Raw genomic sequence first — 27990 nt, 5'->3', positions numbered from 1 at the left:
CCTATCAATAATATTATATCCTAGGAATATGAACCCTTAGATTAATAAACCCAAGGGATTGATAATATAAACCCAAGGCACTCACAAACCCAAGGGATTAATATTGTAAACCCAAGTTATATAAACCCTAAGATAAGTATGATAAACCCTATTATTGACCATGGATGGCCATGATTGACCATGCTTGACCATAGTTGGCCTTGGATGACCATGATTGACCATGGTTGACCTTGGATGATCATGATTGACCATGGTAGATTTTCATATTGAGACAAGCTTTTTCAAAATACGACGTTGGACCATGGTTGACGATGGTTGATCATGGTTGACCATGGTTGACCATGGTTAATTTACATATTGAGACAATATTTGTTACAATGCGAAGTTGGACCATGGTTGACCACGGTTTTTGAAATGTGATGTCAGAACATGAGACAATCTTTGTCACAAAGTGACCATGCTTGTTAACCGCGGTTGACCATGATTAATTTTCATATTGAGAAAATCTCTATTAAAATATGACATTGGACCTTGGTTGACCGTGGTTGATATTCACATTGAGACAATATTTGTCACAATGCGATGTTGAACCATGGCTGACCATGGATGACCATGGTTATTGACCATGGATGGCCATGATTGACCATGGTTGACCATGGTTGACCTTGTTTGGCCATAGTTGACCATGATTACTTTCCATACTGAGAAAATATGTCACAAACCCATATTGGCATTATTATAAACCTAAGGGATTAAGAAACACAACGTATTTATAAACCTAATGAATTTATATTAAACCTAATGGATTATAATCCAAAGGGATTTATATGAAAGCCTAGGAATAATATTATAAACCCTATCAATGATATTATATCCTAGGAATATGAACCCTTAGATTAATAAACCCAAAGGATTGATAAAATAAACCCAAGGGATTAATATTGTAAACCCAAGTTATATAAACCATAAGATAAATATGATAAACCCTAAAACAAACATGGTTAATCATGGTTGACCATGTTTGATTTTCATATTGAGACAATCTTTGTCACAAAACAACATTGGACCATTTTTTACCATGATTGATTTTCATATTGAGAGAATCTTTCTCATAATGCGAGATTGGACCCAGGTTGACCATGATTGATGATGGTTAGCCATAATTGATTTTCATAGTGAGACAATCTTTGTCACAATGCGACGTTGGATATTGGTTGACCATGTTTGTCATAATGTGACGTTGGATAGTGAGACAATCTTTGACACAATGTGACCATGGTTTATTTTCATATTGAGAAAATATTTGTCACAATGCGGCATTGGACCATGGTTGACAATGGTTGATGATGGTTGACCATCATTCACCATGGTTGATAATGATTCAGATATGGTTGATGTTCATATTGAGACAATATTTGTCACAATGTGATATTGGACCATGGTTGACCATAACTAACCATGATTGACCACGGTTGATTTTCATATTAACCATGATAGACCATGGTTGACCATGATTGCTTTTAAGTTTGTGACAATCTTTGTCACAATGCGGCGACAGACCATGGTAGACCATGGTTGACCATGATTGAACATGGTTGATTTTCATACTGAGGAAACCTTTGTCACAATGTGACGTTGGACCGTGGTTGACCCTAATTATAAACATAAAGGATTTATACTAAACCCTATTTTAGTGCTATAAACCATATAAATAATATTATATCCTAAGAATATTAACCCTTAGATTAATACACCCGAGGGTATAATATTATAAACGCAAGGGTATAATATTATAAATGCAAAGGTCTAATAAATAATAATAATAAATATTTCCTAATAATAAAATAATTGATCCAATCTTTATAAATAATAGTAAAACTTTATACATCATATTAAGCCACAATATTAAAGTAAACTATTAACTATAAAAATTTATTATAAAGTTCAATACTAATTATTTAAAGTTATATAATCTTGATTTTATGAATAATTATATAATATTGATTTTAAATAAAATGTTGAATATTCAAAACCATATATTTCACATTTTAAATTATTTTTTCATTTTAGATAATGAATATCATTCTCTACTTAATATTTTTTCTTAATTTTAAAATTTTCCCATTGTTATTAATATTATTTTAATAATTATAATGAACTCTCCTTATAATCTCCCAAAATTTAATAAATAATTTATATTTATATTAGTCTCTTATCATAACCTCGTCTTGCTCCCCAAATCCCTTCATCTCATCTAATTTGTAATATTAATTTTTGGCCAAATTTAACTATTCTTAAAATATCTATTCACTTTACTAATGTAAAGTTCTTTTTATATTTATCATCCATTCTCTGTTCACATTAAAATGTCTATACACTTTACCATTAGTGTATTTTTTTTGTACGTGATGCATTTTCTACTCTCATTAAAAATTATGTGTGTCCTAAATAAAGAATAGACCATCCACCCAAAAAACTGACATTTTCTATATTCTACGAACCAACAAAATTATTATTTATTTAATAAAAAATCTATATAGATATAAATTTAGAACTATTATAGATACAGAACATAAAAAATTATAATTATTATAAATATAAGAAACCTATATGATTTGATACTTAGAAAAAATAAAGTAATTCAGTCCTATTATAACTTTTTATTATAATTCAATGTATTAAAACAAATGGTAAAATTATAACATAAAGAATTATCATAAAAAGTCACATACAAAGATTATTTGTCGTATATTTAACAACTTACACAGCTATAGCATTTATTTTAGTCAATAAAAAGTTACTAATCATAATATAACCATAGTTTTATATTGTTTTATAAATGAAACAGTCAGAGAAAAACAAATCACCTTTTCTTTTCCAACCCAACAAATAATATTAGATAATATTTATCACAACGTACCCAAGTTTACTTTGTGAATAACTATAATCAAAATTTTATACACAAAGGTAATGTTGTCCCTGAATAAAAACCATATAAATCCAATTTTATACACACAACAATGTTAATGTTGTTTTAACAAGGGAGCCACTGTCATAGCGGTAGTCCTTGCCGGGGTTGAGAAACTCGCTTGTAACTGCAACTCTTTCAACTCGTTCAAATTTCGTGTGTTGTTGTTACTGGAGAATCCTAATCGCCAATAGAATAGCATACATGTACAATTTGCAAAATGCATAAATAATGGGATTCCTTAATACAATTAGATTATAAATTGGCTTTATTCTAAATGAAATCAACTGCCAAAAAACTGCATACATGTACAATTTGCAAAATGCATAAATAATGGGATTCCTTAATACAATTAGATTATAAATTGGCTTTATTCTAAATGTCCTTACATTTGCTTCTGAAATAAATAAATAAAATAACATACGGGCTAGTCATGAGGCATTTGAGGCAGAAATTGTGTGCATGGTAAAGGGTACACTGACTCTGAGAATTTTCCCACGAATGAACAGTTCCAGAATGGATCTTAGGTAACATTGAACTAAATGTTTGATAAGAAAATGGCATTTGAGGTTGAAATTGTGTACATAGATCAAGATATAGTAACTCTGAGAATCCTCTCACAAATGAACAATTGTAGAAAGGCTCTGAGTTAAAACAGAACTGAATGCTTGATAAGAAAATATCTTTGAAGGGAGCATTTTGATCTCCATGCTATGAACAACTGGGTATTTACGTTAGAACAAGATTAGTACTAAAACAAAATCTGCCCAATCAGAACCATCCAAAAACCAAAATCATAGGCTATGTTTATATTTGATCTCCATGCTATGAACAACTAGGTATTTTATACTCTATGCACAAGGAAGCTTGTGATCTGATAAAGGTATTCCACTTTAAACCAAATTCTCCTGTATGCAACGAGCAGGGTTAAGCAGCCTACTCTAACATCAGAACTGCAAAAAGCATGACTGAAATATCTCCAAAGTGAGCAAACTATGTTAGAATTCAATCATAATTCATGAATACGTGGACAATGTTAGACAACCGACTCTAAGATCAGAACTGCTACTAAGACAAAAGTCTAGAAAGATACCAAAAGTTAGCACAACATATTCAAATTCAGTCATAATTCATTACCTGGTATAAAATCATTAAAGAAAAGTAGCATTTTCCAAGTTATCCATACTGAATATGGAACCTTAGAACAATTGAAGTTTATATTGGATCAATAAGTCTTGGAAAAGTTGCAGTTTATATTGGATCAATAAGTCACATAAAAAGTGCAGTTTCCACATACCGAAAATCCTATCTTGTCAGCTTAATCTTCAAAAAAAATCATTGTCCTCTCAGCTTAATCTTCAGAAAAAATCATTATTAAAACAAGGTCAGATTATTTAGACAAAAAAGGTATAAACATATTCATCAATCTATGGCTAACATAGAATTTTGAAAATAGTGTGTTGACCACTTTGAATCCACTCACTTGAACTCACTTGTCTTATTCTGCCTTGGGAAAATTAACCCTGCAACCAACTCACGCCATGCTCACCCCCTTCACATGGAGTGCATGTGACCACCATGGCAGCATTTGAACAACTGGGATGAAGAGAGGGAAATCAAGGGCTAATATTAACCTTCGTAATCGTAATCCCTTTTGATCCATAGTTGTTTGGTCATTGTGCCTTTTACATTTCCGCCTTTTGTGTTTGGTGGCAATTGCAGTATCGCTCACTGTCAATCCTTGGCATCTGGCATTTTGCGGATGCATACAGATCATGAAAGCAGGAAAAATCAACGAGCCTCCACCCTTTGTTTCTTCCAGTGTTTTTACAGGTAATTTATTTTCCTCTTTCTGCTTGTTTCGCTCCCCCTCCCCCACGCTATGGTATTCTGTGGAGTGTTTCCCCAATATTTGTTCATTGTTTGATGTCTTTTTCCAGATTCGATGACAATATTCTTGGTGTTCCATATTCAGGTGTGACACTAATACAATTAGATTATAAATTGGCTTTATTCTAAATGAAATCAACTGCCAAAAAACTGCATACATGTACAATTTGCAAAATGCATAAATAATGGCATTCCTTAATACAATTATAATGCATAAATAATGGCATTCCTTAATACAATTAGATTATAAATTGGCTTTATTCTAAATGCCCTTACATTTGCTTCTGAAATAAATAAATAAAATAACATACGGGCTAGTCATGAGGTATATGAAGCAGAAATTGTGTGCATGGTTCAGGGTACACTGACTCTGAGAATTTTTCCACGAATGAACAATTCCAGAATGGATCTTAGGTAACATTGAATGAAATGTTTGATAAGAAAATGGCCTTTGAGGTTGAAATTGTGTACATAGATCAAGATATAGTAACTCTGAGAATTCTCTCACGAATGAACAATTGCAGAAAGGCTATGGGTTAAAACAGAATTGAATGCTTCATTAGAAAATATCTTTGAAGGGAGCATTTTGAATGCCTTCTATAAAACTAAGAACATCTTTTGGAGCCTATGCAAAACCTGTAATGGATGTAGAGATGTACCTTTGCAAAAGACACTTGGAGTGCATGCAGAGATGTCACATACAAAGTAGTAATAAATCACCACGTTTTACGGTGTGGCCCCACAAATTTACCATTTGTCTAACTGTTTGGGCCCACTACCCTACAACTTGTCTCGCATGCGATAGCTCAAATTGCAATATGGACAACACAATGAAGCGATAGCTCAAACTGCAAGATGGACAACACAAAGAAGAAGCACTTTGATATTAGGATATAATGCATGTAACCCACTTTCAAATGAAAAAATTATTGTCACAACAGGTTTGTTTAGTAGTTATAATGCACGTAACCCCACTATCAAATGAAAAACTTATTGTCACAATAGGTTTCTGGTTCATTGATTTACCTGCTGGGAGCTGCAAAGATTACACACGAAGACAACAACACCTAAAAAAAAGCAGAGGTAGTAGCAACTGATCCATCAATGGCAGAGACAGAGACAAGGACAGTAGGAGAGGAGATAGCAGTTGGAGCAGCATCAGAGCAGGTGCAGTAAGCGGGTCAGCAGGCAGGGGCAGGCAGACATAGGAACAGGAAACAACCCACCAATTGGACCAAGACAGACAAGTGGTGATTTATATTAACTGCAGATGTGTCTGAGCATTATGCAAAACCTATGACGGTTAGCTAGTAGAACAAAAGAACTGAAGGAAACAAAATATCGAAATATTTTGTTGTTTTATATCATGATATCAATGGAATAAAAGTTGTAACAATTACAGGCCCTTAAAGGTGATATCAAAGGAATAAAAGTTATAATGAATACATGCCCAAAAATTGTAACAATTGTAACAAATAGAAGCCCTTAGAGGTGATATCAATGGCTGTAGTGTATCAACAAGGTATCAAGAAGGCTAGGCTAAGCCACTTCAGATTTTCCCCTAAAATAAAAAGATAGCAACAACATAAGCAATGTTGTTAATATAGAGGAGGCAATTAAGACTATGAGGATGTCAAGTTAAAATGGGCCCTGAGGGATACCTTCGACAATCAAGTTAAAAATGGGACCTGAGGGAGACCTTCGCTGGGCTGGCGGGAGGGCACGTCATGCTTTTAAGAAGTGTTTTCTACCATATTCTTGGCACCACGGTTTCCTCTAGACTGCTCAAGTATACCACCGATAACATGGTAAGCCATTTCTCTACTTGCTTGTTGCTTGTTTACTTTGTATGCCTGGAAATAGTATAAACAAATCTTGTTGACCTTTTCTGCCTGCACATCTGCCTATTCTTCTTGTTCTGGTAAGTTTCTGTTATCCAAACTGAGTGGGATTCGGAGATGGCTTTTCTGCCAGCAATAGGGCAGAACTTACAATAGTGGAATTAGCATAGTTCTCGCTCTTGCGTCTACTCGGGAGGCATATTATGGCAGACCATTGATAATTATAAAGAATTGGATAAACGATTCAGAATCCTTCTCCGCTATCGATTAGATCCATTCTTGGGTAAGGAAGCAGTATACAGTCCCCAAACAGGTCATTGTAGGTGGCGAGAATGGATTGAGTGGGAAGAGACGAGATTCATAATCCTATATGAAGGCTCCATCGAAACCTCCACAACATTCTCCATTTGCAGGGTCATTCGAGGTTTCTTCCACCTGATCGAGCCTTCTCCATCTGCATCTACAATGTTCTCCATCTACATCTGCAGGGTTCTTCTCCCTGATAAAGGCATCTCTATCTACAGGTTATAGAGCCTTCTCCCCAAGCGGGGACGTACTATGGCAGCGTCAGTTGTTGAACTAATCCTCAGGGGCCTACACAACACAATTGTTCTCTCTTCTATGGCAAGAACCAACATCTTTGCAGTGGAAGCTAGAGGTCGTAGGTGGCGAGAGCTGTTGGTAGGGGATAATTGCAGCAACAGAGCACGTCCAAAAGCTGGAATTGAAATCTTGTAGACTCCATGTTCCTCTGGGCAGGCGGCGACGAAATGAGGACGAAATAGTGAAGGAGTGGCCCTAGTTTCTGCTTGAGCCTTCTGCACCGACTATATTTTACCATACCACTGAAGTGAAACACTGGTAGGTGGTGAAACATTGACAGGTGGTGCCAGGGACTAACAAAAACTATATAAATCCATCAACATTATGGATCTACGATGCTAATAAATTAAAAACTCCAGGTTACAATCTTAATTCTTTTCATCTACAAACACTATCTAGCCACACAAAACCTTTGATAGCAGCACAAATGAATTCCACAAGAGACAGAATTATGTGGCCATGAAAATCCCAGGGTTTCTACCAATCTGATCGAGATAACACTCTATTGATGTCAGAGAACAAAATTCATTCAAACGAGTTCAAAGGAATATTCAGGTACCTGCCACCTTGGCTTCTGAAGCATGAAAGCCTGGACTGTACTAATCCAGTAATACACAAGAACGAATCGAATAATACCAAAATATGGAAAACTAAAATGCTGAGAAAGTTCATGAGCAAATCCTGCTAAAAATTATATTTATATGATGATGAAAACCAGATTCTAAAACTGATCAGATCTACAGATATCCAATCGTCGGCTGACCTAAAATTTCTTCGGTTCCAAGCGGAAAAACAAATTCAATTAACTCCGATTAACAAATAAAACACGACGTACAAACGCCTTTGACTTTGTTTTTCTTCTTGCTATCGGCCTGTGCTTCCTGGGCACCGGTGGGCACGTTAAGGTCTTTGGTATTTTGTGCTCCTCAAAGTTAGGCGTTTTGTATCCGTTGTGTCGTTGGTTAAATTATTTGCATCAACACCGACATCGACATTTTTGGCCGACAAAATCAATCGAACAACAACGACATCGACATGCTCAACCGAGAAAACTGAATCACCGGAAACTTCCATGTCAGCATGATTTGACATCCAAGAACCTCTGATCAGAAGTAGGCGAGCAGAGCCCAGCCGTGATGATGGGCTTTAGCTTCTGCCGAAAAAATCTGACATCTTCAGAATCGAGATCAACGTCAGAGGCCTTCCTCGTCTCCCCGAATATTGAGCCGCGGACATCGTGGTCACGGTGCTGATTGATTTCTCGCATGAAATTGAACCTCTGGTCCATGGCAAAAACAATTCCTGCGCAACGCAGGCCTGGTGCACCACGACATTACTGTATTATAGGACTAGATCAACTAACAAAGGTCGCTGTCCGTGCGTGCTCCCGGCGAGCGATGATGGCCATATGAAAGCGATTCGGTTACCATGTGGCCGATGGTGAGAAACGGATGGTCTTCTTACCATACGGATGGTTGCCAACCAAATTTCACAGCAGCATAAATATTAAATATATTTTTATCATTTCGTTCTCCTTTCCTCTCCCTCGCACCACAGCCGTGGATCTACGATTTAGACGAAGGAATATTCCCCGGATTGAATCCTCTTCATTGAATTAAATTTAACTAGCATTTGCACCAAATGTTGCAAAGGAAACGCCGTAAGGCATAAATTGAGGAACAATTCCGACATGGGAATGGGAAAATGTACATAAGATGCGAATATGTAGCATAAATGAGATTCTAAAGATGTATAAATTGAAGTTTATTTAGGGTGCTTAAGTCTATATTTTTTTTAATTATTGAATTAATATTGCATATAAATCTCATAAAATTCAACCAACTTATAATTGAGGGCTCTGAGCTCTAAGTTTGTCTTTGGGTCATTAACATGGTAATGCACGGTCTCAACCACTAAACCACATAACAACAAACAAAAGACTACAAAATGTTACGATCATTACTATAGTAAACCCAATGACTCTACACACAATAATTTATTCTTTACTCGAAGAGAATATTGCTTAACCATATCCACAAAAAGATTGCAAGGTGGAAAGCATTATGCAGAACAGAATCTTTGTTATTATAACTTGTAAGTTGTAGCATTGTTCCAACCAATAAAACTATCTTCACATTTTGGAAGATTAAATGGAAATAAGTTTTGAAGAATTCAATAAAAAACGTCCAAGATCATTGGATCACATGATTAATGGTACCCTGTCCTATGAATCTAATATTTTTATGCACTTACAATTAAGGGAGAAAACAAGGTCCAAACAATGTATACCACAGGGACCAATAAATAGTATATTTGCTAATCCTTGCTAGGATCAGAAAAAACAACATTACTTCTCCTTAAATCCTTCACAATCAAATTATACAATTGTTGTACAACACAAGGCCCATGCTGTTGTCAATAGTTCTGATTGAGAATGCGACCAGATTCCTTCAATCTCATACAGTGATTAATGCACCAATTATACAATTGTTGTACAACACAAGACTCATGTTGTTGTCAATCAAGCAATAGTTCTGATCGAGAATGCGCCAGATTCCTTCAATCTCATATAGTGATTAATGCACCAAACATAGATGTACTAGTTGCAACGACTTTTATATCATTTTGCTAATGTTGTCATTTCAAAATCAATGTGATACAATTAAGTCACCTTTAAGAAGAACCTCATTGCAATTTCTTCTGTCTTATCATTACTCATTCTAATTTCACCTCTTTTATTGTCAGACTTCACGAATTAGCCTCCAAATGCTTGCTTCATCCACATACCAGTGAATTACCTTTTATAAATATTTTGTTTGAGCATTGGAACTCAATAACATTTACAAAATTATAAAAAGTTTATCTCCAATCAATTTCTTTTCTTTTCTTTTTCTTTTTCTGATTTCCACTTATTATTGTTATATAAATATCTAAACTCATTTTATAATACTTTAAAAATATAAATTTTCAGATATTATAATCCCTAAATCCTTTCTTCCCATTCTTAATGACTTTTGCAATTGGAAATAGGGCTTTGCAATTAGGTTCCCTCTGCATTAAACTCTGCAACTGACCCACCACGGTTAGTGTTGGAGTCCTTGGAGGGGTTTTATTCTCTTGAACAAAAGTCAAGTGACAAGAAAGAGTTTGGGCTCCTGGCTCTACGCCGGGCCTGTACATTATTACTGGAATCTCTTGTACCTGTTTTGGCAGATCCTATTTTGGGTGTTGAACATCCAGTTCTGCCCTTAAATATAAAGGAGCAAGTCAAAAGTATTGCACATGAATGGAAGTCGAAGATAAACCTTGAAGGAGATGTTGCCAATGGCAATTCGTTGGAGGCCCAGGCCTTCTTGCAACTTCTAGCTACTTTTGGAATTGCGTCAGAGTTTGATAAAGATGACTTATGCAAGCTTGTTCTTGCATTTGCACGGTGCAGGCAGACACCTGAACTCTGTCGTTCCCTTGGAATTGAATCAAAAATGCCAGGTTGGTTGGCTGGTGTTCTGTAATGTTAGCCTCAGTGGCTAGGTTGGCAAAATTTCCATCCATTTTGGTAGATAGGCTTTTTGTTGTTTTTCTGGCATTCATGGCTAGCTTGGTTTTTTTGAGGGACTGGTGGATTTTATCAGTATACTTGGTTGTGGCTGATTGAGTTGAAGATAAATTTTGGTAATCCTGGCTGTAGTAAACCTTCCCAACGTTTTTTGTTTAGTCCAGTGAACGGGTTTCTAAGATGACGGGGTTGGTAGTCTTTTCTTTAGATCTCAACATTTCATATGCAAGGCAGATACTGAGTGGCCTCTACTAGGTAGACATCTTTTTATGAGGTAGAAAGTTGTATGTAAGTTATTTTGTTGATATTAATAAAGGCACCTGAAGATGATCAGCTATGGTAAAGTGTCATAAGGCCTTTCATGAGTGGGGAACTGTTTACTTACGAAAATGGTCTCAAGCTGGCATAGCTGTTATCTTTATTGACAAATCCGTTGAAGTTGTCTGTATTATTTTTTCTTTCACAGTAAACTGTCTTTTGGTATTTCAAATGTTTGTGACATATTCAGATTAACTGAAAATTTTGTGACAATTTCATGCAGATGTTGTAGAAACCCTGGTCAATAGTGGAAAACAAATTGAGGCAGTCAACTTTGCTCATGCATTTGGGCTGAGAGAGAAGTTTGCACCTGTTCCTTTGTTGAAAACAAATTGAGGCAGTCAACTTTGCTCATGCATTTGGGCTGACAGAGAAGTTTGCACCTGTTCCTTTGTTGAAGGAATATCTGAAAGATGCTAAGAAAGCTTCTCAGGCAAGTTTAAAAAGCGGGAATAACTCTACTGTTGCACAAGTACGATTGTATTACTATTATACAAAATGTCTTGTTATGTGATGATCATTTTGGCTTAGTATTGTTGGTTATATCGGAAGTTCCTTTTTTGACCGATATTTTTATTTGCTGCTACAGAATGAAGTAAATACAAAAGAGCTTTCTGCTTACAGAGCTATTATAAAGTGCATTGAGGAGCACAAACTTGAATCGCAGTTCTCACCAGATCCTCTTCAAAAGCGTGTAGCTCAGCTAGAGAAAGCTAAGGCTGACAGAAAAAGGTCTGCAGGTGCTGTTAAGTCTCAACCTAAGCGTCCTCGTGCTAATGGAGGAAATGTTGGTGTATATATGCCTCCGTTAAGTGCAGATGAAAGAACTCCGACTCTTTATGCTTCTTCCAATGGTGCAGACAGAAGCTTTTATAGGTATTTGGATAGAGTACAATATTCTGGTGCAGCTCCAGGTGTTACATCCTACAACCTACAGGGCCAAAATGCATATGACAGATCAAACCAAGGATTATATGGAGCAGGCTATGGTGTTGGAAATAGGACTTCAGTCTCGCTCTCAAGGCCATATATGTATCCATCAGATAACATGGGGCCTTCATTGTTGGGTTCCGATTCTTACAATTCCTCTACTAATTATAGCAACCATCACTTTGGCAGTAGACTGCCTGCCCCTCCTCCAGCTTATCAGTCTTCTTTTATACATTAGGTAGGTACGGTGCTTATCTTACCGTGGTCAAGCAAGTTCTGATCTTATCAGGCCCCATAAAACCTTTTCTATTGGATGTGGCTGGTAGTAAGCACTTAGCTTTGAAGAGGTTTTTTGACTTTGTTTATGTAAATCTAAAAGATTGGCAAAGTTCATTTGGCAGCTTTTCACAATTTTCAGTGGTGTTTTCTTCTATTAAGGAATTTTATTTTTGTATGGTATTGAGTGCTTCATCACTTTCCCAGGTTACTATATACTGTAGTGTTTACAGTTCAAAGATGATTCTATGCATAATTTTGGTATTTTTTTATTTGTTTGACAAATCAGAGAGGATCAATATGTCTCTTTGTGGAAGATTAAAATTTGGTGAATAATATATCATTTGTGATCTTGTTCGGAGCTCATAACACAAGACTTTCAATTGCATTGTATGCCGAGGGCTGGTCTTGTGCTGAATATGATTTAATTGTCCACTTGCACGTTACCTCATTGGTACCTGTTTACTCTACGCCTATGAAGCGAATCAGATTTTATTTTGATTAGTCCAATTGTAAGGCTATTTTTGAAACTGGACCCTGCCCCTCTTAAGCTGCTGCATGATTTAAATCCCCCTTTTTGAGCAGAAATATTTAAATCCCCCTTTTTGAGTAGAAATGATTTGTAGTGCTAGTGGTATAGTTGTTATACCCTGCATTAATATTTTTGTGTTCTCTGTAACGAGGAAAACGCACATTGGAGTTATATGTCCCATCTAGAACTAGCAATTGTCTCAAAAGGTACAAAGAGAGGCCGATAGGATTATTAAATTAGAATTGTTGAATTTCTCTAGAAGAGATGTTGGTTCAAGCCTACAAGGAGCAAAGAGATTTGATGTTTGGAGTTCTATGCTTTTTAGACACCATATTTCTTTAAATACAACTTAATTTTAGAAAAAGTTCAACCGCAATGCAGTTCTGCCATGCAAACATACACTTAAATCGCTATTGGGCTTATGATATTGACAAATTCAAAGTAAACTGGTATACAAGAGAATGTACCAAGCTAAACCACAAGTTACACATCTTCAGACCTAAAAAAGTACATAAAAATGGTTTGGCATATCAATAGCGATATCATAATTGCTTTTCCTTCCACATACATACAATTGCTCCAAAGGCAAGGACAAGAAAATTTTTCAGCTCTAGTGAGCACCAGTGGATCACCAAAACGAGTGACCACTAATGGCTTTCACATTTATACAAGGAATTGGCAAGGGACTTTACATGGACTCCACTCAACTTCAGACGCAGCTTCAGCCAATATGGAGAGTGATTGAAATTGAACATAGCTAAGTAGTAGCATTGGCTCACAGTAATACACCAAATATAAAATATTTAAGCTTTTACAGAAGCAAGGAGTAAGAAAAATTATGAAGCTCAGAGAAGTAGATTTAAATCAATCAAAGCTTGTTGAATGGCTATAATGTCCATAGAAATAATCTTCCAATGTTCTGCTCTCATGTACAAGATTTACACTTTGATCTGGACTACTGTTTGATACCAAATCATCATCAACTCCAAGCATTGCAAGTGATAGATGAGTTTGGATGTCACAACTCCCAGAGTTTTCTCCAGACTCATCCTCAATCAATTCATCAAATTCCATGGACATTGTCAATTACCTCTTGGTCCAATAAGGTAGGTCATCTCCTTCTCCTCGTAGTAATTTCAAAGTCTGCAATAATAAGTTACAGACAAACAATGAGGAAGAATAAGTTCACGTTCTTACATTAACATTTATCCATTGTTTGAAATTTCACAAAGTCAGTTTAATGCAAAGGTAAGCCACTTTATTTGGGGAAACCAAAGCTTTCAATTCAAATCTTGCAATCCAGATTTCAGCTAGGATAGTGATTCTCAGGAAAGCTATATACTCTCTTGATATTGGAGCGAAAGCAGATATGCTGGCTCTTAGGCATATGTTTTCGGGTATACAATGGTTAATTTCAGCCACCGTGAGGATGTATGCAGACCATTTGAATTTATGCTTCAACAAAATGGTCACATCCATTTACATAAATGAGTATGTATGCACACTGTTTGAACTTACACCTCAACCAAATAAATGCGAAAATCGATTTATGGAAACAAATCGATGCACATATTGGTTTTGTATTGCTTGAATTGTTAGTGTAAATTTGGAAATGAATTATTTTATGTGGAAGATTAATTTGACTTGAGAAATAGCAAAAAAAATTGCGTGTATGAATTATTAAATTCTGTTTTCGAAGTGTTTTGCAGAGTTCAGTGGATTTTCTGTCATGCAAATCCATTTGGTATGGGTTGTGTGAGTGCCTGTGTAGTTACATTCTTCATTTACTTTCTATATATTTGGCAGCTGGAAAATATATTTTGAAGCAAAATGAATTGGCTTGAGCTTGCTAGTTAATATGAATATTTCAGCCATATTAAACGCGTTACAAGTGAGGAACGCGTTTTAGTCAAACTATTTGGCATGCTTAAAAGAAACCAACAATGGCGACTGACCTCATTTTCAGTTGATTTGAAAATTAGTTGACTGGTAATGCTAGCTAAATATAGTTTCTCATTAATGGAGTGTTCTACCAAAAAAATCGTCCTCATTATTTTATTGTCGCGTACTGAATTAATGATGGAATTGAATGGAGCCGTTTTAATGGCCGTTAAATGAACCTTTGCTTGTATTCATTCTACTGCATTACCCCGTGTTCGTATAAATTTCTTAGCCTAGATTTTTGGAGAAATTCCTGAAACAAGTTTGTTTCTGTTTGCTTTGTCGGTGTTAAGTTTTTGCTGATTAACTCTAGTTTTGCTTAAGGTACAATGTATGCTCATTATGTTGATTGTGAACTTTAAAATGGTACCCATAATGGGTTCAATGGCGGTGTGAAAACCCTTGTGAAGCACACGCTTAAACGAAGCAATTTGCCTTTGTTTGAGGTTGTGCACAAAGTGTTTGGCGAAATACCTATACTATAATTTGGGCTAAGGCTCTGCAATGCATCAAATATCGCTTTTCCCGTTTGAAATCACCACTGTACACAACAGAATTTTGTGTTGCATCTGCCGCGCATACATTTCTATAATACCCAATCCCAGATGGGTAAACAATTACCTATTTTCACAAAAGAAAAAACAGGCTATCTTTCATTATAATAAGAAAAAATAGTTACAATATTCACCCTTCTGAAATCCAAAATGACACAGTACTACAACTGCTGCTCTATGGATAGAGCTCTAATCTGCTTAAGGCTGGGCTTACATGATAAATTTGGGTTTACATTAGCAAAATCTCAATTTTGATAAAAGAAAGACAGAATTACAAAACCTCTCAACTCAATAAAAAACCCGATGAACATCTTTCCTTGTTTATTTCAGCGATGATGATACTCTGTCTCTGCTTTAGAAGGGCAGACAGACAATGCAGTGTATACCATTATATTTGAAACATCCAGAGCTACAAATGGATCCATTAACAAAATAATTGTAGCTTATTTCGCCAGCATGATAGATCTGCCACGTTTCGATAGTAGATCAGCCACCATATTCTGCTCTCTGTAAATGTGGGAGAATGTGATGTGCTTGAAGGACTTCGCCAGATCTCTAATATAGCACATCCAATGGGTAAACAATCACTTACTCTTTCCCAATGGAAGTATATCGTTTTAGAAATGAGTTAGACTTCAAATATTGGCTTAATGAATTCTCATGGTTTTATCCTTTCATTCCGCCATGCAAAAATAAAATTCCTGTAAACTTCTTGCCATGGGGTTGTTTCTTGCATGTGAAAATGCACTGTTTATTGAAAATACAACTGGAATACATTAATGGAAGTAACGAGACCAATGGGAATTTTTAAAGAGATGATACAATACAAAAATCATTGGTGAAAATGCAATTGCCTTTACATCTACTTGTTCACATTGCTATACAAAATGTAAATATTTCAAATTTGACGATACACAGGGAATGGATTAGTTACTCTTTTCCTATAAAAGTAGAAGCTTTGTTTTTGAAATATTGGCTTAAAGAATTCTCATTATTTTATTCTTTGATTCCGCCCTGCAAAAAAACTCTTTCCTGTAAATTTCTTGCGACAATAGGCAATTTCTTGTGTGCGATAATAGACTGTTTCTTGTAGGTCCTGCTGTGTTGCAGTAATTGAGTATCAAGACCGAAGAAATTTTTTGAAAAGATAGTACAATATAGAATGGTGAGTACAATAATACGATATCTACCTTACAAATTTGAGCCCGGAAAACCACTGATCCGCTGCAGGGGATTAATGATCTGCTGCGCCTACCAACTGCATAACCTGAAAATATGAAGAAAACCCTTGTTCATGCAGCAAAATATTATCGATAGAATAAATTAAGTCGGTTGACGGTTCGTAGGGAAGATAGTGGACAATTATTGCAGGATCGAACGAATAGTCGCAGTTATTGCAGGATCGAACGAACAGTCGCGGCTGGCCTTGCTCAATTCAAATCAACGGATAAGGATTACCTAATCGTCTAACACCAAAATCCAATGGCACATATTTTGACACGAAAGCAATTTGGGGAGTTAATCTCAGAGGGAAACGCCTTACGGCGTAAAAATAAAATCGACGTTGCTCCACCCACCTCCGAATTAGTCTCTTGGGTTTAATATTATTTAACCATGGTTAATCATAGTCAACTATGATCCAACATCACACTGTGACAAATATTGTTTCAATATGAAAATCAATCATTTGTTTCAATCATGGTCAAATATTGTTTCAATATGATAATCATCGTCAATGATGGTTAACCATAGTCAATCATGAACAACTTTGGTCAACCATGGTCAACCATAGTCAACCAAGGTCAACCATGTTTTATAAAATCAAACATGGTCAACCATAGTAGAGTGTCATATTTTCACAAAGATTTTGTTGATATGAAAATCAACCAAGGCTAAGCATGGTCAACGATGGTCCAACGTCGTAGTGTGACAAATATTGTCTCAATTTGAAAATCAACCATAGGCAACCATGTTTATTTTAGTGTTTATAATTTTTATCTTAGGGTTTATATACCTTGGGTTTATAATAATATTTCCCTAGGTTCATAATCCCTTGGTGTTTTAGTATTAATCCCTAAGTTTTATTGTTCCCTTGGGTTTATAATATCAATCCCTTAGGTTTATTATTCCCTTGATTTTATAATATCAATCATGTTCAACCATGGTCAATCATAGCCAACCATGGTCAACCATTGTCAAATATCGCATTGTGACTCATTTTCTCAATATGAAAATCAACCATGGGCCAACATCGCATAGTGACAAATATTGTCTCGATATGTATAGACTCTAATGGTTGTTTTGTTTTTACACTCTTTTCATCCATTTTTCCACTTTTTATCATCGCTATCAACTCAAATAAACAGTGAACTATAGATTTTGACATGGTATGGTATTGAGATGTCATAGTTTTTATATTAATTAATGTGCCTTATTATTAAGTTAAAAGATTGCAATAGTTATAAAATTAATACGATTCTGCAGCTATTTCATGATTCCGCAGCTATCTCCATGGTTTTCCGGATCCCTGTACACTAGCCAAGCAAAGAAGCACATGGGTTGATGGGGATTGATCTCTTCATGGATATCCTCCTATTTGCTCGAGCCAAATCATCAAGGAAATTGCCCGATGGTGCTGTCAAAGAAACAAGTCAATACGTGGATAAGCGGAGAAGCGAGAGTTCAAATAAACCACAACTCTCCGATTTGCTTTCCAAATAGAAAATCATAGAGAAATTTTATTACCTTGTTATATATTAGAATTCAAACAAGGATTGTTTTAAGTTTTATAAGGAATAAAACTCTCAATCTGTTGAGCACAAATTCTATATATATATATATATATACTCAGTAAACAGAAAGTAGAGAGGCGTGTATGTAATCTTTGAATGATTGTTTGAAGTTTTATAGCTTTGTTCTCTTTAATTGAAGAAGCATTTTCGTCAACCTCATGCGCAATTAGCTCTTGAATTAAAGTTCTAAAACATGTTGTTTTGTGGAGGGCCAGTGTTGACTATTGAGGTTCAATATTTTACGTTTACTTCAGTCATTTTGTTTTCGTTATTTCCATAATTTCATTATTGTAGCTTCAATTTCTTTTTGGTGATTTGTTTACAAAGTTTTTTTTTGTTGTCTACCAATTTCAATCATTTATATGCTTTCTAAAATAGGACCATGTATATACTCTTTTCCTTTTCGTAGCAAATACATCTGTTAGATTGTATTCCTTCTATTTTCGTTTTATCGTTTCAAAGCTGAATTATTAATTGCAGTGTAGAGATCTCTTTTAGAGCATAAATAATTGTCTTTCTAAAACATAACCAATTTCAATCATTTATATGCTTTCTAAAATAGGACCATGTATATACTCTTTGCCTTTTCGTAGCAAATACATCTGTTAGATTGTATTCCTTCTATTTTGCTTTATCGTTTCAAAGTTGAATTATTAATTGCAGTATAGTGATTCTCTTGTTAGAGCATAAATAATTGTCTTTCTAAAACATAAGTAGTTTAGTCACATATTTTAGAATAACTTTCTTTTTAGTTTCTTTTCAAAAACACAATTTATCTTAAAGAAGTTTTTCGTAGAATTTACAAAATAGTTTTGCTTTTCCATTACCCTACATAGTAGTTCTTTTGAAACTAACGATAGTGAGATAAATATGATCATCATATCTTGTTTTAATTTTCTTTTCAGAGTTGATTGCAAGAATATAATTGTAAATTATCAATTTCATTAGGAACATAGGAATAAAGAAAATCATCAAAATAAACATAATTATCATTTTAATAAACTCAAGAAGGCTTCTAGCATATATAGTGCACTTGCACTTCACAAGTTTACCAACTCTAGTCGATACTTTATGTAATTAATTTAAGAACATTAAATTGACCAAACATTTTGGTGCCATTGCCAGGGAGGTGTAAATAGAAGCCTTGATTTCTTTCTGATAAAAAAAACAATAAAAAACATGATATGCATAGGGAAAGAGACTCTAGGGGTAGATTTGTAGGTAGAGGAAAGAGCTTAATTCCAGCGATATCACTTACCCCACCATGGCCTCGTAGTACCACACCACCCGCACAAACTCGAATTACATCCATTGAAAGAAAACATAAACTTCCTGAGGTATCAATACCTGATATCCACCCTAGAGATTCCCCAACTTCATGAATAGAAGGCATAATAGAAGGAGATCCCATATCCCCAACAACATGTATAATTTACCTATTTTCAACTCGAGAACAACTTCTAGATCAACAGTTGAAAGATCATACTCAAAAAGAGGAATAAAAAACCTACTTCAAACCATTGATAGAAGAACCAGAGGAAATAGAGGAAGTTGAAAACCCAATCTTAGAACTAGAACCAGAACACTATATTAGCTTTGAAGAATCTACAATGGTTGGATAAGGAGAAGGATAGGTACATAATTTGAATGGCGCACAACCTAGGATTGCAGGGGAAATAGGAGGTGGAAGAGGTGGAGGAAGAGGGAGATGAGAAGATATAAATCCATAACCCTTTTGATTTCCTATCCTTGATGAAGATACTACTGTAACAATGAAAAATATCTCACCCTCTTTCCTTCCAATCTTTCATGGATTGAGTGAAGATCCCGAGCCATTTCTCTTTGAATTTTAAGTACCTTGTGTAGATCATATGATTATCTACATGATGCTCAAAAGTTGAAATTATTCGCTGCAACCCTTAAAGATGCAACATTAAAATGGTTTATGAGTTTAGGAATAGACTCCATAAGAACATGGGAACAAATGAAAACTACATTCTTAGAGAAATAAAAGGATTATTGTATGACCCATAACATTAAAGATGAATTCTTTAGAATGATACAAAAATAAGATGAAAGTCTTGAAGATTTCGTTGAAAGATTTTCTTATAATGTAAAAAGGGAAAAATGAATAATCTAGACAAGGAAACTTTCAAAGCTCTCTTATTGAAATCCATTAGAGATGAGTGGATTGATCTTCTCAATCTAATGGGTAAGGGAGACATTTCTCAGTTGTCACTAGGAAAAATTTGTGAGTTGTGCATACACATTTCAAGAGGCAAAGCAAGAATTGTGAAAAATCCAATAGATCCTCTTTTATCAAGGATTAATAAATTTACAGCTAGGACAATAAGTAAAACAAAATTAGGAAATTTTCTTGATAATTTTATAACAAATATTTTAGGGAGTCTTAGTGAAAAAATTGGCACCCTTAAAATACAAAACAAGCAAAAAGCCATAAATGCTTCATTGTCCATTTTTTGCCCTAAGTGCATAAAGAAACATGCCTTGAGAGAATGTCCTCTTCATTTAAAAAGCGTAGAAACTTCTGTTATTTGTGCGGAAAATCATGATACAAAAGAATTTCCCTCCATACCACGTCTTAAAGTTGTCTATCAAGAAGAAGGACTACTGAATCATGTAGATACTCTTTGTTTTAATGTTAAAATACTTTGGCAGAATCCATAGCCAAATACAACTCAAGGTTTTAATACTCAACCATTTGCACAATCTTCAGAAAATAATTGGACTGCCCCAATGCCTTGGCAATCTTGGCCACAACCTTGGTCAGAAGGATGGAAAATTCCTTATGGAAAATACCCTCAATATTCGCAATATCCTTAATTTCCACAATTTCAACAGTCATACCCTACTTTTCCTCCACAATATTATCCTCAGTTTGTTAAACAAACTCAACCTCACAATTTGAATCCACAACTTTCATTACCATTTCCTCAAAGACCAAACCAATTGTCTACCCAACCACTCCCAAATCCAATTAATAATAAAAATTCACAACCTATTTACAATATGGAAGAACCTACAAGATAACTCCACTAGATCTAAACAATGTTCATCTTAGATATCATAGAATATTAGAAAAGAAGTCCCCATCAGTTTTTATTCAAGAAAGTGAAAAATAAAATATCTTCGAAGAAGAAAAGTCTCTTAATGAAAAAGAAAAAACTCAAAAACAAGTTACTCCAACACATTCAAATAACTCAACTCCTATTATGGAACAACCTTCAGTATTTGTTTCAAAACCACCTTTCCCTGAAACATTAAAAATTGATGAAGGGGTAGAAATTTTTTTTTATTGCCTGATTACGACATGTTAGATGAACTGAAATATGTTTGCATAAAGATTCCTTTTCTTCAAGCCATTAAGTAAACACCAAATTTCACAAAAAAATGAAGGACGTGAGCATAAAAATATCTGGAAGAAAACGAAAAGAAATCAAAAGAATCCAACTAGTTGGAAAAGTTGCAGGTATCATGATGGGTAAAAAATCATTTCAGAAATATATTGATCTAAGAAGTCCCATTGTGAAAACACACAAAAGTGGTGTGGAGATCCCAAATGCATTGATTGATTTCGGAGGAGCCATAAATATCGTGATTAAACAAACTATGAATCAATCAAAACTTTATAATATTCATTATGCACCTACACTATTACAATTGACAGATAGATCTGTAATCAAACCTGATGGTGTATTAGAAAACATATATGTATCCTTAGATTCTTTGGAATACCCTCTTGATTTTATGATTTTAACACCCAAGAATAACTTAGGAGGACATCCATTGATTCTAGGAATACCATGGCTAGCTATAGCCGATGTTTTTATAAGTTGTATATCTGGTGATATGTTCATTTATAATGGGAGTACAACAAATCAATTCACACTGTATCCACTAGAAAAAACAACAGTAGAGGTTGAAAATGAAGAATGGATAGATGACCACTTTGATATAAGACCAATCTTTGCTACTTCACAAATAGATGAAGAAGATCAAATTTTAAATTTAATAGAAAATAATGAATCTTCATCATATTGTGATTCTAGTCAGAATTTTCAAGAACAATGAACTATTGAATATTTATCATCCCCTCAACTATCCCTGCATTCTATGGAAAGATTTGGCAATTCTACAATCGAAATATTTCAAGGAAAAACTTTGAATGTCAACAATAATTTCGAAGAATTACAAAAGAATGAATTAATCAAGATGTTACAAGAACATTCATCTGCTTATGCATGAGAATATACTGATATTAAGCCAATTGATCATAATACTTGTATACATCATATTTACATTGAAGAAAACGCCAAACCAATTCGACAACATCAAAGAAGAGTGAATCCAAATCTAAGGGAGATTGTTAAGGAAGAACTACAAAAATTGTTGAATGTCAATTTCATCTATCCAATATGAGACAGTCATTGGGTTTCACCCTTAGTAATTGTTCCTAAAAATAATGGAAAATGGAGAGTGTTTATTGACTATAGGGAATTGAATAAATCTACTTTAAAATATTGCTTTCCACTCCCATTCATAGATCAAGTTTTAGATACATTAGAAGGAAAAAAATAATTTTCATTTTTAGATGGTTTTAGTGGGTATAATAAAATCCAAGTAGCCCGAGAAGGCCAAGAAAAAACTACTTTTACCTTCTCATGGGGAACTTATGCTTATTGAGTACTTCCTTTTGGACTATGTAATGCTCCTGCAACATTCCAAAGAGTAGTATTAGGCATTTTTTCTCATCTAATTCATGATTGTGTGGAAGTTTAAATGGATGATTTTACATTTTATGGAAATTCTTTTGAAGAAGCTCTTAAAAACTTGGAAAAAGTTCTCATTAGATGCAAAGAGGAAAATCTCTCATTAAGCCATGAAAAATGTTTTATGATGTTTTGTGGGAGAATTGTTTTAGGACACCATATTTAAGGAAATGGAATTAGAGTGGAAACATATAAAGTAGAATTTATTTCTAAATTATCAATTCCAACATGTCAACGAGATGTTAGAAGATTTCTTGGTTTCACTAGTTATTATAGAAGATTCATAGAAAACTTTACAAAAATTGCATCTCCACTTTTCAAACTGGTCGTAAAAGGCTGTGAATTCAATTGGAATTATGATTGCCAAAAAGCCTTTGCGTCATTAAAAGAGAAAATCTATGAAGCACCCATTATTAAAGGACCAAATTGGAAATTACCTTTTCACATTTCGACTGATGCTTTAGACACAACTTTAGGAGTTGTACTAGATCAAAAAGACTTAACTCCATATGCCATTTATTACACTAGTAAAAATTTGACTCCTATAGAGTTAAATTGTACTATCACAGAGAAGGAGGTTTTAGCTATTGTACATGCCATCAATAAATTCACACATTATACTACTGGCTATGAAACTTTTGTACATACTTATCATTCTACAATTAGATAATTAATAAACCAATCACTAATGGCAGAATCACTAGATGGTTGTTGTTTGCAATAGTTTACCATTAATATTTTGGATCGACCTCGAAAAAAATATACAGTTGTTGACTTTTTATCAAGGATTCAAAATGATAACAATGAAAGTTCTGTAGAAAATAATTTTCCTGATGAATATATTTTTGCAATGTCTCCTAAATCATCTTGGTTTGCAGATATTTCTAATTATTTGTCTATAGGGAAATTACCATCCTATTTTTTTCGTAGAGAAAAAAGGAGAATAATCAAAATAAGCAAATATTATTTGTGGATAAATGAATAATTGTACAAGACAAGACCAGATCTCATCATTCAAAGATGCATAAGAGAAGATGAAATACTTGAGGTACTCAAAGCATGCCATGATGAACCTTGTGGAGGACACTTCGTTGATAAAAGAATTGCTTATAAAATCCTTCTCTTAGGATATCATTGGCCTTCCCTTTTTAAGAATTTAAAGGGATATGTTAAGAGGTGTGATAGTTTTCAAAGAATGGGGAAACATTTTCCTTCAGATGAAGCACCACTACAACCCCAGGTACGGCTCTGGATTTTGTTGGACCAGTTAATCCACCATCAAAACAAAAGAGGTATATTCTTGTATGCACTGATTATGCTACTAAATGGGTAGAAGCTAAAGCACTTTCTTTTTCTACTGAAAATGTTGTAGTTTCATTTCTTTTTGAGGATATTTTTACTCATTTTGGTGTCCCAAGGGAAATTGTAACAGATCAAGGTACTCAATTTACATCCAAAGTGGTGCAAAAGATAATGTAGCAATACAAAATCAAGCATCAAAAGTCTACTCCATATCATCCACAAGAAAATGGACAAGTAGAGTCTATTAACAAAGTGATTGAAGCAATTCTCACCAAGACTATACATTTTCATAGAAGAGACTGGGTAGAAAAGATTCCATAAGCTTTATGGGCTTATCGTACCACACGGAGGAGAACTACACGACATACTCCCTATGAATTGTTTATGGGAAGCAAGTCCTATTTCCTATTGAGTTCAAGATTGAACCTTTCAAGACAGAAGTCAAGCTGGGACTTGACTTGTCAGAAGCACAAAAGAAAAGAATGGGACAACTCAATGAGCTTGATGAGATAAGGCAAGATGCTATCTAGAATACCAATTTAGTTCAGCAACAGAGACCTAAATGGCATGACAAATACATTAAAGAAAGAAAATTTTATCGGGGAGATTGGGCATTACTCTTTGACTCAAAGTTTAAAAAAATTTCAAGGGAAGTTTTGAACCCACTCTCTTGGGCCTTATGAGATTGAAAAATTCTTTGATAATGCAAAAATTGGAATTAGGACCATTGATGAAGAAAAAGTTCCTCTCTTAGTGAATGGACATCGACTCAGGATCTATCACAAACCAATGACAAAAGAGGAATTCGTCAGGATTTTTGAATTTTTTTTTGATTTGAAGTTGGTTAAGAAGAATTCCTCTTCTTTTCCATCTTAAAAGCTTTCTTTTTAAGATTCAAATTAATAATAATAATAATAATAAAAAACATGTATAAACATGAAAACCAACAATTTTTGGCATGTTTATACAGAAAATCTAATGCAGGCGCATCTAGCTAAGGCACCATGACCGGGTGTTGGTCTCTGCCAGGTTGGAGAGTTGAGTTAACATCTTGTTTGTCTTATATGTTTAGTTTTTCAGAGTAGGAGGTAGGATTTCGTTTTTGTCTTAATTTCTGTATTAGTCAAAGGTAGTTGGTCGGTTAGGGTTATTACTTGTTTAACTTTAATAAACAACAGATTAATAATTGTCCTGTCATCTTAAAAGGAAAAGACAAATGTGTCTAAATGTAATTCTTGTCAAGTAAACAAAATTGAATACTTATAGTTATGTAACTATACTGCCTACAACCGAAAGTAATTACAGTTTCATTAACTGTAAACAAAAACGTATAAGCGTAACAATGAAAAACATGTAAAAGGTTTAGCATTTCCAGATACAAGTAATAAAAGAGACAGAATGAAATTTTTTCTATCATCCATCTGTATCATTGCCTACGTGCTGTGCAATTGTGTTTTATCTATTGACTAATTGAACTTAGAAACAACAAGCAGAGTGTAGGCCTACAACTGTAGGTTGTTTTTCTTTTCCTCTCTTAACAGGAAGCCGAATACTGTAAAACACATGTAATTTCCACAACCAAAATGGACGGGTATGCGAACAAAACTCACGACTAGGAGAAAGTCATACATTGAACAATCGCATGGGGAATACAAAATGAAGGCACCAGTGAAACAAACTACAACAGAGGTAATTCTAGACAAACCATCACACATTTTCTTTAACAAACAGAGATAGATAATATATATATATATATATATATATATATATATTGCTGTTGTTCAATACAAATTAAGTATTACATTGTCCAAAACAAATAGAGTATACAACGTCTGCTAGAACGAACAAACCCTAGTCCAGGGTTTGATGTCAAGAAAACCCTCGAGCCCCAACTAGACAGCCAGACCAGAACAGTAAATAAACTGGAATTTGAAACCAGACACAGGCCTAGGTCACGAGAACGACCCAAATCATACACAGCAACCGAACGACGAGGAGCAATCACCATAGAATCACAAAACCCTAACTAAAAGTTGACAAACTGTGGAAGACAGAGCCTACCAGCAAAGAGTTGTAGGGTTTGGAGACCGAATCGTGATAATCCTTCGCGCCCAAGGTCGAACCCTCGACCTGTGCAGACAGAACGAGCCAAGGTTAGCATACATTACACAGTGATGCTTGAACAGAGATACAACATAAGTAAGGGGAGAGAATAATTTACCTGGGAGCACAACAGGACCAAGAATCTCACGAAATAGAACCGCAAAAAGCCAAAAGAAGCCTGAGACAAGAGGAGCAGGCATTGGTTAGCTTATAAACCAGAAGGGAGTGGAGATAAAAAACGAAGGGACAAATTACCTGAAGCTGTAGCCGAGCGAGTCATTGTGATGAAACCTATGCACACAGGAACCATAATTTAAAATGACTTTAGCACTATAACAATAGCTAAGAACATTGTTGACAACAGGAAAGAACAACCGGTGGCCCGAGAGACCAGGCACCGATGTTGAGATTGCAACAAGATGATGGAGCTTAGTGAAAAGAGTCGCCTTCACTAAGTGGGCCCACAGGCAAATTATGGCGCAAGTTCTATTTTTGGATCCCAGCAGGGATGATCACAACAGGAGTGACCACAGCAGGGATGATCACAGCAGGAGTGACCACAGCAGGAGTGATCACAGTAGGAGTGACCACAATAGGAGTGATCACAACAGGAGTGATCAATGTCTATTTTTAAACTGGCTGTCCAAAATAGAAAAGTCAAATATTATTGTCTCATAATAATATTTGGACTATAAACTTGATCTTATTCTCTTGGAGCACTTCAGTTTGAGCTACATATGTGGCCCATGCAGCTATCAGAAGGAAGTACACTTTTCTTATGAGTCAGTTGAGTTGTTGCATGCATGACTTCAGTTAGAACTCAATCAGTTGAATTTGGTGGAGTTGATTGTGGAGTTGATGGAGTTGTGTTCAGTTTGACTTGGTTAAACTAGTTGTAGTTAGTCTAACTGCAAATAGACTAATGATGAGTGATTAAACTAATTATTAACTCATAATACAACTATAGAATACATCAGTTAACTCAATTGCATGTCAGTGCATGTTCGGTTCAGCAGGGACAGGTGTTAGAGAATCAGATTGCTATCAGTTGTGACTATAGTTGTGCATCATATCTTGCACAATCAAGGGATTGAGTATGCCAATGATTTTTCTCATGTATTTTCCCAGTATTATAGCCTCTGCTCACGTCTAACACAGTGTGAGTGATTCTTTGGAGGTGAAATACGAGTTTGGTAAACCATTCTCATTCATTCTTGAGCAGGTATTGAGCTGTGGAGGCAGACAAGAAGCGGGGGAGATTTGGAGATCAGATCTGAGTTGTATTGTGTGTAGAATGTGGAGATAGTACTGAGTACTTGTGAGGAGTATTGTACTATGTATTGTTACATGATTCAATCACTATAATATACAGATAGTTGGGGTTTTTAGCGAGATGCTTTCCCCGGGTTACATATTGTGTTAATGTGTGAATGCTCTTGATGTTTTATTGTTATTGATGCTGCTATATTGATGATCAACGTAGAGGAGCTTATGTATTGTGTATGTATTCCGCAATAGTACATGATCAAGATAATCTCCATTGAATATGTGTTAAATTATTCAAAATTTCTACATGGTATCAGAGCTGTTGATC

At 34.9% G+C, this 27990-nt stretch overlaps 1 protein-coding gene and 1 long non-coding RNA gene across 2 annotated transcripts; one reads left to right on the top strand and one right to left on the bottom strand.

Annotated features, from left to right (window-relative positions):
- Nucleotides 1–5962: 5962 nt before the first annotated feature.
- On the top strand, nt 5963–12464 carry LOC149204449 (FRIGIDA-like protein 3). Its single transcript, XM_089397126.1, has 5 exons — nt 5963–6025; nt 10347–10791; nt 11400–11440; nt 11514–11648; nt 11766–12464. Exons 1-5 carry the CDS (start codon nt 5963–5965, stop codon nt 12342–12344), a joined length of 1263 nt encoding a protein of 420 aa, XP_089253252.1. The 3' UTR covers nt 12345–12464.
- A 3015-nt stretch (nt 12465–15479) lies between these two features.
- Nucleotides 15480–16662, bottom strand: LOC149204448 (uncharacterized). The gene is made up of 2 exons (XR_016251778.1): nt 16600–16662; nt 15480–16156 (listed from the first exon to the last, which is right to left on the bottom strand). It is a non-coding gene; the product is annotated as an uncharacterized LOC149204448 (long non-coding RNA).
- Nucleotides 16663–27990: the final 11328 nt, after the last annotated feature.

Source organism: Pinus tabuliformis, chromosome 1_2, assembly GCF_031772625.1.
Source record: "Pinus tabuliformis cultivar Carrire ecotype Pingquan chromosome 1_2, CPIR1, whole genome shotgun sequence".
NCBI lineage: Eukaryota > Viridiplantae > Streptophyta > Pinopsida > Pinales > Pinaceae > Pinus > Pinus tabuliformis.
The sequence above is the reverse complement of the archived record's forward strand: the minus strand, read 5'-3'. Positions and strand labels throughout refer to the sequence as shown.